The following is a 13,653-nucleotide window of genomic DNA, read 5'->3' as shown; positions in this document are numbered from 1 at the left end:
TTAGGGCTGTGGATGTACAATGTATGAAAACGTGAGCTTATGAAAAGGGCAGACATTAAAACTGAGCATGTCCTGTATGTCTGTGGGGAGGGTCTCACCCATGCCTGTGGATAAAACATGGCTTTTCTGAGGCCGTTTGTTTCGGTATAGTTGATATGCCTGTTCATATTGTTAAAAGAAATGTTCACATATTGAGTTCCGGGGAAGTCATTCTGGCTTATACATGAGATAACTCGAATTTTATGCTAATTAGAACAGCTTTCTTTGTGGCCTACCAAGCCACAAAGATGTACGTTGTACATCTGCTTTAATGATTAACGAAAAGGGCACAATGACCAGAACTAAAGAATGCCCATTTTTAAAATAAAGATTAAATGCCTCCGTTCGTGGGACACCAATGCTGGGACTCCTTTGATGATAGGACTCCCTTCCCAGGTGCCAAGCCCATACTGACTCGATGTGCACGTGCTGGTCTGTTTGTTTGTTTGTTTTAAGGTTGAAGAAATATATCCCTGACTTACTTCATGTTCTTTGTTCTGATATAAAACTGTGCTGAGATCCATGCTTCTCTGGAGCACTTGCTCAGAGTAATCTGGGAAGGTGGCTTCTGGGCTATAGTCCTCAGTGTGGCTCAAATAAAACGCTTTTTTATTCTTATTATAGATTGGTTATTGATTATTTTCTTTGACAATATGTTCATTGGAACAAGTCCTCTAAGGATATTTCTCAGCTGGCGTGCCGATAGGCTGCATTTACAGTAGCGCCCCTCTGAGCGTCTCTTTCCAGTTTACGGAGAGCTTGCACATTCCTGAGCTCACTGGCTTGGTCCCCGCCCCCACCCCGGGCGCGCCTCAAGCATCTCTCAAGGCTGGTGTAAGCCTCACCTTCCTATGGTCTCTGTGAAGCGCTCTGGATGGCTGCCACACGCCAGTCATTCAGTTCATCCTGACTTGCTGAGCAAGCCCGAGCCGGGCCAGGAACAGGGAAGTCTCCATTTCCCTGTGTCATCCCACTTCAACTCTGAGCCCCATAGAAGGACATGCTCTTATATTTCTTTTCCGAAGCAATGATCGCAGTGCCTGGCACCTCGTGTATGTCCAGAAAGGTTGATTTGCAACCCGAGCCGGTCTTGCGGTCTTTCCTTACGGGCACCAGCATCCTACCTGGGCGTGAGTTTCCTCATCTGTGAAGTGGGAGAGCATCGTTAGCCCTGCTGGCTCCACGCGGCTGCCATGAAGCAAATAATGGCGCAGAATTATGGGCATGTCTGTGCTTTGGACATGGCACAATCCTAAGTTTTATTGTCATTGCTGTTTCAGATCACTTTTTACATTCGCTCTGTTTTACTGAGGAGAAAATTGACATTCAGAGAGACTGTGATTGGTCGAAGGTCCTCTGATGAGTGAAAGGCAGAGCAGGAACTGGGGTCTCCAAATCTAGCATGACCTCAAGTGTTAAGAGGCCCTGTCTCACTGCACCCACCGAGAGTGGCAGGCGTATGGGTGGCCCCTGGGGCGATGGAGGTGAAGTGGGCAAAGATCAGAGCAACCCCTCCGTGTGCCCAGAGCTCTGCACACAAGAGAGGCACCAACACGTGTCCTGGCTGAGCTGGTGGAGACAAGAGGACACAGAGCAGGGAACAGGCCGTGAGAAAGACCTGAAGCATCTTCCACAAATTACTCAGGGTGGAACCATTGTGTGCGCCACAGTGCCTTTTCGAGCTAACACGTTTTGAAAAACGGGGTAAGCACTTCCTGTTTCGACCAGAGATGAATGCAACCCAGGCCCTGTGCCTCTCACCAAGCAGAGCTTGACCTTTCAATTCGGAAATATCTGCAAGCACCCAATTCTGCTTGGGTGGGCGAATGGAGCACGTGTCACTGAAACTCCTGCCAAAGACACCGACTCTGGGCTGCACGGGAGGACCCGCCAGGCACCATGAGACCTACCGATTGGACGCACCAGAGCGTGAACTGAGGAAGCAGCGTCTGGGGCATGGGAGCGAGTGAACGGCACTCGTCTTCGGCCTTCTGTTCTTTGTTTGCCACAGATGTGTTTCAGCAGCCTAGCAACACAAAGGAATGACACTCGTGTTCCGTTGCTGAATTCCTGCTGTATAATATCCTGCTGGAAATGTTAATTGGTTTTGGACTTCCTGTGAAAATGGGGCAGGGACAGGGCATTTGGAGACCCTGAGCTTTTGGAGGTAGGGCAGAGGTGGTTAGCTGTCCTCTGAAGAGTCCTGCTGTCCTGGAGAGTCGTTGCTGAAAAGCAGCTTCCTCCCAGGGACCAAGTTCCCCAGCCCCCAGCCCCCAGCCCCACGTCTAGGTGGGGCTGTGTCACCCCCATCTTGGCGACGGAACTAAAAGCGGCAGTGATCTGACCACCTCTGGGCCAAAGCAGTTGAAAAACAGGTGTGCCTTCTTCACATTCCCTGTCTCTCTGCGTCACTGGAAGCGAAGGTCTCCGGGGCAGAGCCACAGGATGGAAGGAACCTGGATCCCTGAATCACTCTGTAGTAGGCCACCTGCCAAATACGCAGATGAACTTTGCAGAGGGAGAAATAAGTTTCCATGGTGATAACCTCTGAGATTCAGAGGTTTATTTGCGACAGCAGCTAGTGCTACCTAGCTGATCCACAGAACGCGAGAACAGTTGAGGGAAGAGATTCTGATTGGAGAGGAGCATGATGGCAGAGCCGTCCTGGGGAGGGAGGTGGCCGCCCAGGCCTCCTGTGACAGCGAGGTCACTGTGCTTTAGGAGAGGTGGTGTTTCATCCTGAGTTCTATGTTTTCTTTTTCTGTTTGTTAAAGAAGGAGAAAAAAGGAGAGAGGTATTTGACAATGTGAAAAAATGCTACTGGGAAGCTTTCTTCTCCCATAACATTTTTTTTTTTGGAGAAGGGAGGAATTAGAACTACAATGAAAGAATGATAAGCAATAAAAAAAGGAGCAACTCTCAGCCCCAGGAAAAGTAAAAAGTTATAGAAATACAAAATACCATGGCGTTTATATTAGGAGGTTTGGGGATGGGAAAAGAGTCTCTATGAAAGATAAAATCTTCATCTATCATAGTAAGTCAATAAGTAGTATCTAAATTTGGTTAATGCAAATATTATAGTACGTTCATATTATTTAGAAATAGAAAAAATTAAATACCAGAATCAACAGCTCAAAGAGTTGGAAAGGCCCGTCTCCAAGGAGCAGAATGGCTATGTGTGTGGTGGACAGGCCAGGCTAGATTTTGGTTCTGTGTCTCCTAGTAACACTCTCTGACTTTTAGGACTATGCGAATATATTATTATGGTTTCAGTAAAACAGATGAAAATTATAAAAGGACGCCAACGAAATAAAGTGAGAAAGAAACAAAAAGAGCAACACAGAGGAGGAGAAGGAAAGAAGCAGGAAGAGGAGAGAGAAACGACCTGCGGAGACTAGACCCAGCACTCGCCTCCCCTCCCCTCCATGCTTCCACTCTTCCTAAGGGACAAGGCTTCTTCACTCATCAAACTCTTCAAGGATAATCCTTTTTATTCCATCCAGTGACCAAATCTCAAGAGCACCAATCCATTTATTTATTAGCTGCTTTATGCCTAGAGTGAGTGTTCATGGATCAATCAGAGTGGTGTCTGGTACCTTAGAGCTAGTACTCGACAATAGAGCCAGCCTCTGAAGGAGTAAAATACATTGCAGACCCGCTATACGCCTGATAAAAATGCCAGGTGCCAGGGGCTCCGAGGAGCTCGTGGTCAGGAGGAGATGAATGTTTAAGAAACTGTGTGCTGGGCTTCCCTGGTGGCGCAGTGGTTGAGAGTCTGCCTGCCAATGCAGGGGACACGGGTTCGAGCCCTGGTCTGGGAAGATCCCACATGCCGCGGAGCAACTAGGCCCGTGAGTCACAACTACTGAGCCTGCGCGTCTGGAGCCTGTGCTCCGCAACAAGAGAGGCCGCCATAGCGAGAGGCCCGCGCACCGTGATGAAGAGTGGCCCCCACTTGCCACAACTAGAGAAAGCCCTCGCACAGAAACGAAGACCAACACAGCCACAAATAAATAAATAAATAAATTAAAAAAAAAAAAGAAAAGAAAAAGAAACTGTGTGCTGAGGTGGGGCAGGTGCAGCGATAGAAATGTCCAGGGTCCTAGGCGGGGGTGGCAGTGTGGAGGGAAGGGCAAGTTTATCTGGGGGCAGGGACGGTGGGTGTTAGGGAGGTGCCTGGACTGAGTCTCAAGTGATGCCTAGATGTTTTCCACCCGGGAAGCAGGGGGGTGGGAGCAGCTTTATGAACTTGATGTGGTTAAAGGAGGGGTTTGAAGGGTGTGGAGACACGGTCGAGAGGTGGCCACGTCACGGTGTGGCCAGGCCAGAGGGTCTGGTCTTGCCTCACGTGCAGTTGGTGGCCATTCGAATGAAGGAGGGGGTGGCCTGAGTGCCAGTCACGCCATGGGCCAGAGCGATGGGCCGGGCCAAGGGACTCACTAGAGACTATCGGAGCAGCTCCCGGAGGAGATGTTGAGGACCCTGAGCTGGGCGGTCATACGGCTTGAGGAGAGGGAACTGGGGCCCCTGGGGCGGAACCCAGGATGAATTCCGATGTCCGACATGAACGCGAGTGTCCGGAGGAGCCCCTACCTGTAAGCCCAGGGGAACAGGACCAGCCGAGGGCAGGGACCCGGCAGATGAAGAGTCAGCCCGAGACGCGTTGTGTGGTTCAGCCCCGAGGACACCCCACCTGCTGGCACGGGCGGCAGGTAAGGCGTCCAGTTGGACACACGTTTTGTCCCCAACGAGGTGGACAGGAGAGGTTCAGACACAGGCCCTGGCCCCTCCCTCAAAGCTGCTTCCCGTCCCCGTCCCCTGCAGGGATGCTTGGCTGCCTGTCCCCGAGGCCTAAACCGCAAGAGGAGGAAGGGCGGGTCCGCTCAGAGAGCCCCCTGCGCCAGGATGCGCCTCACTTCTGGCTGAACAAGTCTCAGACTCTCTCAGAGCCCCCCGGAGCCCAGCTCCGAAAACGTGTGAGCGGGGGGACCCACCTTCTGCCCGCTCCTCTCTCAACCTCTGAGCCCAAGGCTGGCCAGGTGGGCTCCCAGCAACTTCACACCTGAGGAGAAGGAGGCGGAGCCTCATCTGGGCTCAGATCCAGGTCATCTCCATCCCAGCTCTTCTCCTGTTCTTCCAGGAGAGCGGGGGCTGTGGACACCTTGTCCAGGTTAAAAAAAAAAACCCTGATATTTGGTTCCTACAGGCCTGTTAGTTCTTCATGCAGAACGGAGGAGGAGTAATTGATAACATTTCGGTGCGTCCTGGCTGGGAATCTCTGAGCATAAACTTTGCAAGTTTTACATGAAGAGAAGGAGATTCTTGGTGGGGAGGCAGAGCGTTTACAGACCCTGTGGGCCTCCGTTGTCCTTGGGGAGGCTGCAGCTGTGTGCCCCCATCAGAATTACAGCTGTGGCTGATGCTGGTGAGAAGTCTTAGAACAGAGAACCTTCGAGGTCCTACCATCAGAGATCCTCGACCTTGGTTGCATGTTAGAATTAATGGGAGGGGGGTGGTATTTTAAACATCACTGATGTGTAAGTCCCGCCCCAGACCAACTGAATCTGAGTCTCTGGATCTCCATCCTCCAGGGAGGTGGGGCTCGGCTTGCTTGGAAGTGCTCACATCGTAAACTCTGATTATTAAAGATTTGAAAGACCCAGACATTGGGTTCAACCACAGCAGTGTGATGGTGGATTTTATCTACAAAAGGATAAAGACCTTTGTGAGCCGGGGGAAGGAGTTGTTTTATGAGGGTTATTCCATCTTCTTGAGTAACGCAGAGAAAAAAAACCAAAACGGAATTGTCAGGAAACAAAACGCTACAAATAAATGTGGTATGCTCTGCTGAGGGAGCAGAGATTGATGTGATACATGGTTAGGCACTGGGGGTGCCAGGAACACCTGGGGAAACAGAAATGAAGAGACTTTAAGAGGCAGAAGGGAGCCTCTAATAAATGCAGAGACTTCAGATTTCTCAGGTTTTCAGGAAGACGGCAGTGTCTCAAATGTCACTTTCTGAAGAGCAGTCTATTTGCAGCCATCACCGCGAACCTCCTCCAAGGTGAAGGCGTCCTGCTGAATTTGTGCTTCTGGAAAAAAAACACGACCAACAAATGGCCAGACTCACAGGGATTCTGCTGAAGCTGAAACCAAGCAGATTGAACTTTTTCCATGTATTTTCCATTTCTTGTCCTCTCACAGAAATTTCTGAAATCTGTAGTGGTGTTTGGCTGAGTGCTGAACTGTGCAGTGAACTGGTCTCGCCACCATAATTTTCACAGAGCTAGGGATTTGCTAGGGTTTTGTAACATTTGTGGGTGGGGGGGAGTGGTGCTGAGGTAATCTTGTGGTTCTTCACGGATCTTTGGAAAAATGGGGCATACGAGAGACTTGGCTTTGGATTTCTGCCCCTTTGCAAGTGTTAAAAAAAAAATCACATCCCTTCCATTGGAAGGAGCTCAGGAAGCAGACGCTTCGGAACAAATCCATCCAGAATCTACTTCCATCAGGATCTCTTTCTCTAATCCTGAGTAGAATGAGACATTTGAAAGGAGAATTATTTTAGATTCGATTTCTTTGGCCTTTAATTCCTATGTGGAAATTTAAAAATGGGAAACAATTTAGTGTCCATATTTGAGAGCATTCTTTTTTTTTTTTTTTGTAAATTATAAATATAGATGCCAAATAATGGCATCCATTTATTTTTTTTAATTAATTAATTAATTTATTTATTTTTGGCTGTGTTGGGTCTTCGCTTCTGTGCGAGGACTTTCTCTAGTTGCGGCAAGTGGGGGCCACTCTTCATCGCGGTGCGCGGGCCTCTCACTATCGCGGCCTCTCGTTGCGGAGCACAGGCTCCAGACGCGCAGGCTCAGTAGTTGTGGCTCACAGGCCTAGTTGCTCCGCGGCATGTGGGATCTTCCCAGACCAGGGCTCGAACCCGTGTCCCCTGCATTGGCAGGCAGATTCTCAACCACTGCGCCACCAGGGAAGCCCCTGAGAGCATTCTTTAATGTATATTTGGGCTCAGTGTACAATCTCTCCAGGGCTGTATTAGACTATATGGCTGAACTTATGTACAAAGTGAAATAGAGTAAAGGTGAATTTTCAGAAGAGGGGAAATGTGGCCTTGGAGTTAATTATTGTCTTGCTTTTTCCCATCAGAGCTTTTGGTGGTACACATGGAATAGTGATAGGAATTGAGGGGGTGGGTTCACACCTTGGGGAGTGACGTCCCCATCAGGAGGACAGCTGCACTCATAGACACACATGCAATTCGATGTGAATGCAGAGTCTGGTGGCAGCAGGCACCCTCTTGGTTTCAGTCTGCATTTGATCAGATGGAATAGCCTGGGGGACTATGGGTGACATAAAACATCCAAACACTATCCCAACAGCCTACTCACTCACTGACCTTTCTGCGGTTGGTAAAGTGGTCCTCAGAAGAGATCAGATTTTAGAATCATCTTTCATTTTTTAGTTGTGCAACATTTCAGGTGGATTATGGATTTGATACCACCTCATCCCAGGCAAATATCCACTCTCCGGTTGAATTAAGTTTTCTGTTTATTTAGGCAAAGGTGCAGACACCTATTGGAAGTGAGGTGGCCACACAGAGCGGAGAGCAGAGAATTCACTGTGATGCATTAGAGTTTCCTCTGGCCCTTCATTTATCTGCAGGACAATAACCAAGTAGGATAGGCTCTCGCTGGGTCTATGAAAGTAAATTTTTTATTGTTCTGTAATATCCAAGACAGCCCCGTCCTGCAAGTTCACCCCTGGACTGTCATTTAATATTTTTTAATCTAAAGAGAGAAAGGCAGAGAGAGAAAGAGGTCGAGGGAGGGGGAGAGTGAGAGAGAGGAATTGGTTCACAGAGTTGTGGGTGCTGCAAGTCTGAAATTTGCAGGGCAGGCTGGCAGCCTGGAGACCCAGGGAAGAGGTGATGTAGCTCAAGTCCAAAGGGAGTCTGGAGGCAGAAGTCTTTCTTCCTCAGGGGACCTCAGTCTTTTCCTCCGAAGGTCTTCAATTGATTGGATGAAACCACTCACGTTATGGAGGGTCCTCTGCTTAACTCAAAGTCTACTGATTTAAATGTTAATCACATCTAAAAAAATACCTTCACAGCAACATCTGGACTAGTGTTTGACCAAACATCTGGGCACCAGGCATAGTCTAGCCAAGTTGATGCAGAAAAATTAACCATCACAGATGATAAAGCTGAAACTCAGAGAAACATGGGCTGATGTAGCTAGGACTTGAGTCGGGAGCTGACTCCAGAATTTGTTCCATTAAAGCCACACTGTCTCATTTAGTGTGTGTACAGATGGGTAGGGGCACCGGACCTATTAACCCCGGGGTCTGCTGATGGCAGCAGCCATTTTTCCTGCCTTGATAACCTTCTGGTCACCTTTCTGGGAGAAAAATCTGGGATTCCCCCAGGTTTCTCAGGATAGCATCTCTGGAAGACAGTTCTCGAAGACCTGGCTTTGTGGGAAGGTAAGGATTCCTGGGTAGATGCTGGAGGCTGGCCCAGTTCAGTTCAGTTCGATTCAATCCACCCTGAATTCTTTTGCCCTGACCATGTGTTGGTTTGCTGTGGGCTACAGTGTAGGGTAGGAGAAACAGAAGAAAATACGTGGCTCGTGCCCTGTGGACTTGGTGGAGAGGGAGGCAGGCAAGCACAGAGACAAAGACTGAACAGAATAAAGAGGACTGGGGTACATATTATAGTGGGAACCCAGGGCTGCCCCCGAGGGTGACCTGCCGCATTACTCAAATCAAACCTTTCTAATTCAGTCCTTAATAGACAGTACTGAAAAATACAATTTTTAAAAGGCCTATTTAAATATGTGTTGCTTTGACATTTTAGCCAAGCTTAGTTTGCCTTTGACAGAGAGCTTTATGATAAAGAACTTGTGATCAGCGGTGACATATGTGTATGTGTGTGTATAATTAATCGGAAAGAACCAACAAACATGGATTTGAATCCTAATTGGTGCTAAAATTAAAGGTAAAATCAAGACTCTCATGGAAATACATAATGAATACATGCCAAGAATTTTATTTAACTCATTAATTAATGAGGGAACCAGTAAAATGTAAAAACAGGTTCAATGGAGAATTCAAGGAACACACAAACACAGGCAGTCAGGAATTGGGAAATGAATTTGCAAATAGATGCAAAACAATTCAGTGTCCACAGGGCAATAATCAGTTGCGACTCCAAGGACCAAAATTCATTTGCATTTCCATGGACAAGAATTATTTGCATTACTATCAGTTTTCTACAGTTTACAGAGTAGTAAATAGCACAAAGAAGCACAGAAGTTTTAGATATCTTGAAAGGATGCTCTAGAAAGAACATCTAGTAATCTGTTTTATTCCCAGGTCAGAGACTTTCACAATTTTTTTTCTGACCCTGGGGAATACTGGGATAATGGCTTTGGGCATGTTATTTAACCCCTTCATTCCTCATCTGTAAAATTAGGCTGATATTTCTTCACCGGCTTGTTTTGCAGATGAAAAATAATAACATACATATAAATTTTCTGACATAGAGGATTTTTCCAATCAATATTAGATCTTCTTGCACTGTATTTTTTTTCAAACTGATACGCGAATTTGCTCTCCCATAATCTCTTCACCCCTGCATTTGTCCCTTCAACTTTTGCTGTGGGCCTATGACACCAGGCCCGTGCCAAGCTCTCACGCACAGCTAATGATCACACAATGAGCAAATCAAAGGCTAGGAGGAGCTTTAGACTGGTGGCAGGGGGTGTTGAAGAGACAGACCAACAAGTACATCAGTAATTATGATTTCCTGTGACACGCACAGGGATAATTGGAATCCTGGGAGGGTAGCCCAGGGCATGTAAGTAGTGGTTCAAAGCAATGACTCAGGAGCCGCACTGCCTGGGCTAATTAACTGTGTGTCCATGGGCAAGTTACCTAACCTCTCTGTGCCTCAGCATCTTCGCCTTTAAAATGGGGAGGATACCTGTAGCTTGTGCAGATTGAATAAATGAATTAATGTTTGTGAACATTTGAAGCAGTTCCTGGCACCTATTAAGTGCATTCTAAGTATTAGCTATTACTCTTTAATGAATTAATATACGTAGATTGAACAAAAAGTAGTTTCTACATAAAAACCCAAGTCAGGGAAGGACAAAATTCATAGGACAACATTCATATCTCCTGATTGCTAGACTGAACTGATAAACCACACTCGTGCAATCACTTGATTTTACCGTGTTCTGTTTTCTCCCGCAGGTCGTTTCTTCCCCAGGCTAAGCTGGTATGGAATTAAATTTTATGGACCCTGCTCGGGCCCTAGCCCGGCCAAGGCTCTCTGTGTTGGTGGGAAGGGTTCTTTTTCCGTTCGGGTAGGAGCAGCCGGAATAATGAAACTGAAGCTGAGATCAATGCCGCACAGGCTTTATTCAGTGGCCAAAAAATGGAGAAGCGGGAACTCAGTTCACAGAGCAATTTCTTGCCCACATGGCAAGAGGAATTTAATTTAAAGAGTAAAGACAAAGGGAGGAGGAGTGAGGCTAATGATGGGGAGGCATATGCATCAGTCTATGGGGAAGGGACGGGGCTTTTCGAGGGAGAGGGGTGCCACCCCCTTTTAATCCTTTTTTGGTCCTTAATGTCTGGCCCTGGTCGTCGGTAGGTGTGTCATTTAATATGCTGATGTAGTCAAATCAGCGTATAATGAGACGGGGTCTGTTGGAGGTCATATTCATCACCACCTTGTTCCCAGCTGGTCCCATCTGGTTTTTTTTGTTTGTTTTTTGGTAGCTTCCTTTCTTATCTCTGGACCCTTTAACTTAAAGATTTATGTTTAACTCCTGCTAAAGACTGATGGGGCTGGTCTTTTGGCCTCAGTGGCTCAGTGGCTGCCCGTCCTGAATGCAGGGGACACGTGAAGGAGGTTGAAAACAGACTAGATTTAAAAGGCTCTTGCAAACCCTTAACGAGCCCCAGAAAGGGTGGAGATGCTAACGCCATGGGCCCTTTCTCCTACCCAAATGGACCAGCTCCCGTCAGCTCTGCAGAACAGCCTCCGAAGGCATTTTTCAGAGTTTTCACCTCGTCAGAGAAGGCATCTCTAATTCTCTGCTGTTTTTTCTGTGTGTGGCACAGTCTTCAGCGCGTATAAAAATCTGATGAGTCACCATTTGGCCCAGGGTTAGAACTACAAGAGGTGAAGCGATGACTGGAGCACGTGTTATATACCAGGCATCGTGAGAGGTGCTTCGGCTTATTATAAACCTCATGCTCAAGACCGCCCTCAAGGTGAGGGGAATGAAGGCCGTGTGTATAATGGACGGGGACTCGAGCCCAAAGCCGGTGCCAAAGCGGGCTGAGTTTCTCTGCACGGAGATTGTGAGGATCTGTCTCTTCACTGGCTCTGACCCGCTGTGGGGCAAGCTTCCCTGAGCCATGCTGCTCAGTGGTAAATGGAGGGACAGGTGAGCAGAGAAGGAGGTACGGGCAGGGAATCTCTCACAAGGCTTGGGGCCCGGCCGGGTGGGCCGCGGGGTCGGGCTGGAATGGATCTCACCGGCCACGTCTTCCCGGCCCACTGCCCCCAGCCCAGCCACGCTGAGTCACCAGCCCTCCCCCATCGCCCCGGCTCTTTCCTCCCCTGAGAAATCTGGGGACCATTTTCTGAAAACATTGGACAGATCCCAGGCAATCCCTACCCTAACTTCTGTTAGTAGTTCCCAGTGGTAGAGACAAGAGTATCACCGGTAATTACACAGCAAAAGCAAGCTCGAAGGGCCCTGGGTGGGCGGGCTAAGACTGCCCTGCTTGTCAGGAGCCGACCCCCTCACTCCTGGTGTCGCCCCCGGAGAGTCCCTTCCCCTCTCTGGGCTCCTGTTTCTCCACCATTAAGTTAACTGATGGGGCTGGACCACAGTTCTCCAAGTGCGGGCTCTGGGCTGGCAGCCTCGGCCTCAGCACCACCTGGGAAGTCATTAGAAATGTGTGTTCTCAGGTCCCACCCCAGACCTCTGGAATCAGGCATTCAGGGCTCAGGGTGCAGCAATCTGTTTCCCCAGGCCCTTTGGAAGGGGGTGGTTCTCGTATAACCTAAAGTTTGAGAACCACTGGTTAGGTGAATTTTAAGTTTCCTTCTGGCTCAAAGAGTCTATGATTCTCTCCTCTTATGTACGAAGAGGACAGAGTATACCTATTACCAATAACACCTGGGATGACGACCGGCAGGAGAGTGGCCTCTCACGATGAAAATGGAGCTAAAGTAGGTGGCTCTGGAAGTTCCTTTCAAGGCATCACCTATTATCGCTGTTACCTGAATGCCATCTGCTAGTTTACTGAAGCAAAAAGCAGACCCGTGGGAAGGTCCTGACACCCTGCAGTGAACGCATTAGGAACAGCTCTCGTGGTCCCTGGAAAGGTGCCCTGTGGGCAGCACCTGAAGAGGGAGGCTGACAGCAGCATTGTGTATCTCAGAGCGGACACTGTTTCTCCTACTGGTTCCTGACACAATTGGGCAAGTGTGCACTGGCCCGGCCGGCCTCCAGCTGCAGCTGTGTGCCCCGCGCTCCCTGGGAGGGCTCCTGGCAGCCCGAGAAGGGGCGATCTGTTTCCCCGGGAGGATCTCCAGCTCCTGTGGACAGGTTTGTCGTTCACAAAACTTCTGCTTTCCGGAGCTAGCCTGGGACGGAGCCAGGAAACAGTTATCTCAGAACCTAGCACATAGTAGGTGGGGCGAACATCACACATCATCATCATTGCTAAGAATTGCTTCGGGGCTCAAGTGGAATCCCAGAATCAAATTTGGGCAGCTCCTTGGCTCCTGGTGCTGCAGGGAGGGACACATGATCTCAGCATCCTGCTCTCCCCAGCTCCTGTCTAACAGATAAGCCGTGGAAGGAAATTACATTTTGCCACGTGGCAGGCTTGATGGTTTCACGTCTACGATATCGCATTACACTCACCATGGCATTGCTGGGTGGAAGTTGTTTCTAATTTCCAGATGAACACTCTAGGGAGCAGAAAATAAAGATCCTGACCAAAGTCACACAAAAAGTGAGTCTAGAGTCAAGATACTAAATTTAATTTCATTTATTGAGTATTTATTATGCAGGCAAATAATGTACTCATTATAGAATGGGTTTCTGTTTCTAATTATCCTATGTATTTAGTTATTATATCTACTTTTTATTGATTTTATTTAATATATCTATTTAATTATTCTAATCATCCCAGTAATGCTTTAAATAGGTATTGTTGTCACCATTTTACAGGTGAGGAAACTGAGGCTCAAGGGGATAAATTAACCTACCCTTGGTCACAGAGCTAGGAAGTGGCTGGGCTTGAACTGTACCCCAGTAGGTATTTGGATGGATGGAAAACATCATAGTCTGTTCTCAGCCATGTTTCTCTGGGGTGTGGATTTGAGTGTAGCCTGGAAGAAACTTGCTTCCTATCCGTGGTTTCAGTGTCTGGATTTTCACCAGCTTAGAATACTTAGGCTTCTAATCTCCTTTAACCCCCAACCCCAAGTGATTCATTTTCTCAGTGAGTGTGGATAGTCCTGGACAGGTGAGCCATCAGGTAAGTCACATGAACTGCACC

General features: G+C 48.1%; 1 protein-coding gene across 2 annotated transcripts in view; it reads left to right on the top strand.

The window, feature by feature from the left end:
• Window positions 1–13,653, top strand: part of LPIN1 (lipin 1) — a 169,126-nt gene that overhangs the window by 132,609 nt on the left and 22,864 nt on the right. Inside the window, exon 23 of one of the 2 annotated variants that reach the window (XM_082357511.1) lies at window positions 10,315–10,330. The exons of the other annotated variant lie outside the window; for it this stretch is intronic. Coding sequence (XP_082213637.1) covers window position 10,315 — 1 coding nt within the window. The 3' untranslated portion in view covers window positions 10,316–10,330. Of the gene's footprint in view, window positions 1–10,314; window positions 10,331–13,653 lie in introns of those variants that run through there. 2 annotated transcript variants of the gene reach the window in all.

The sequence above is a fragment of the Balaenoptera borealis genome (genome assembly GCF_965194805.1).
Source record: "Balaenoptera borealis genome assembly, chromosome: 15".
NCBI classification, from domain to species: domain Eukaryota; kingdom Metazoa; phylum Chordata; class Mammalia; order Artiodactyla; family Balaenopteridae; genus Balaenoptera; species Balaenoptera borealis.
This window is presented reverse-complemented; position numbering and strand designations above follow the sequence as displayed.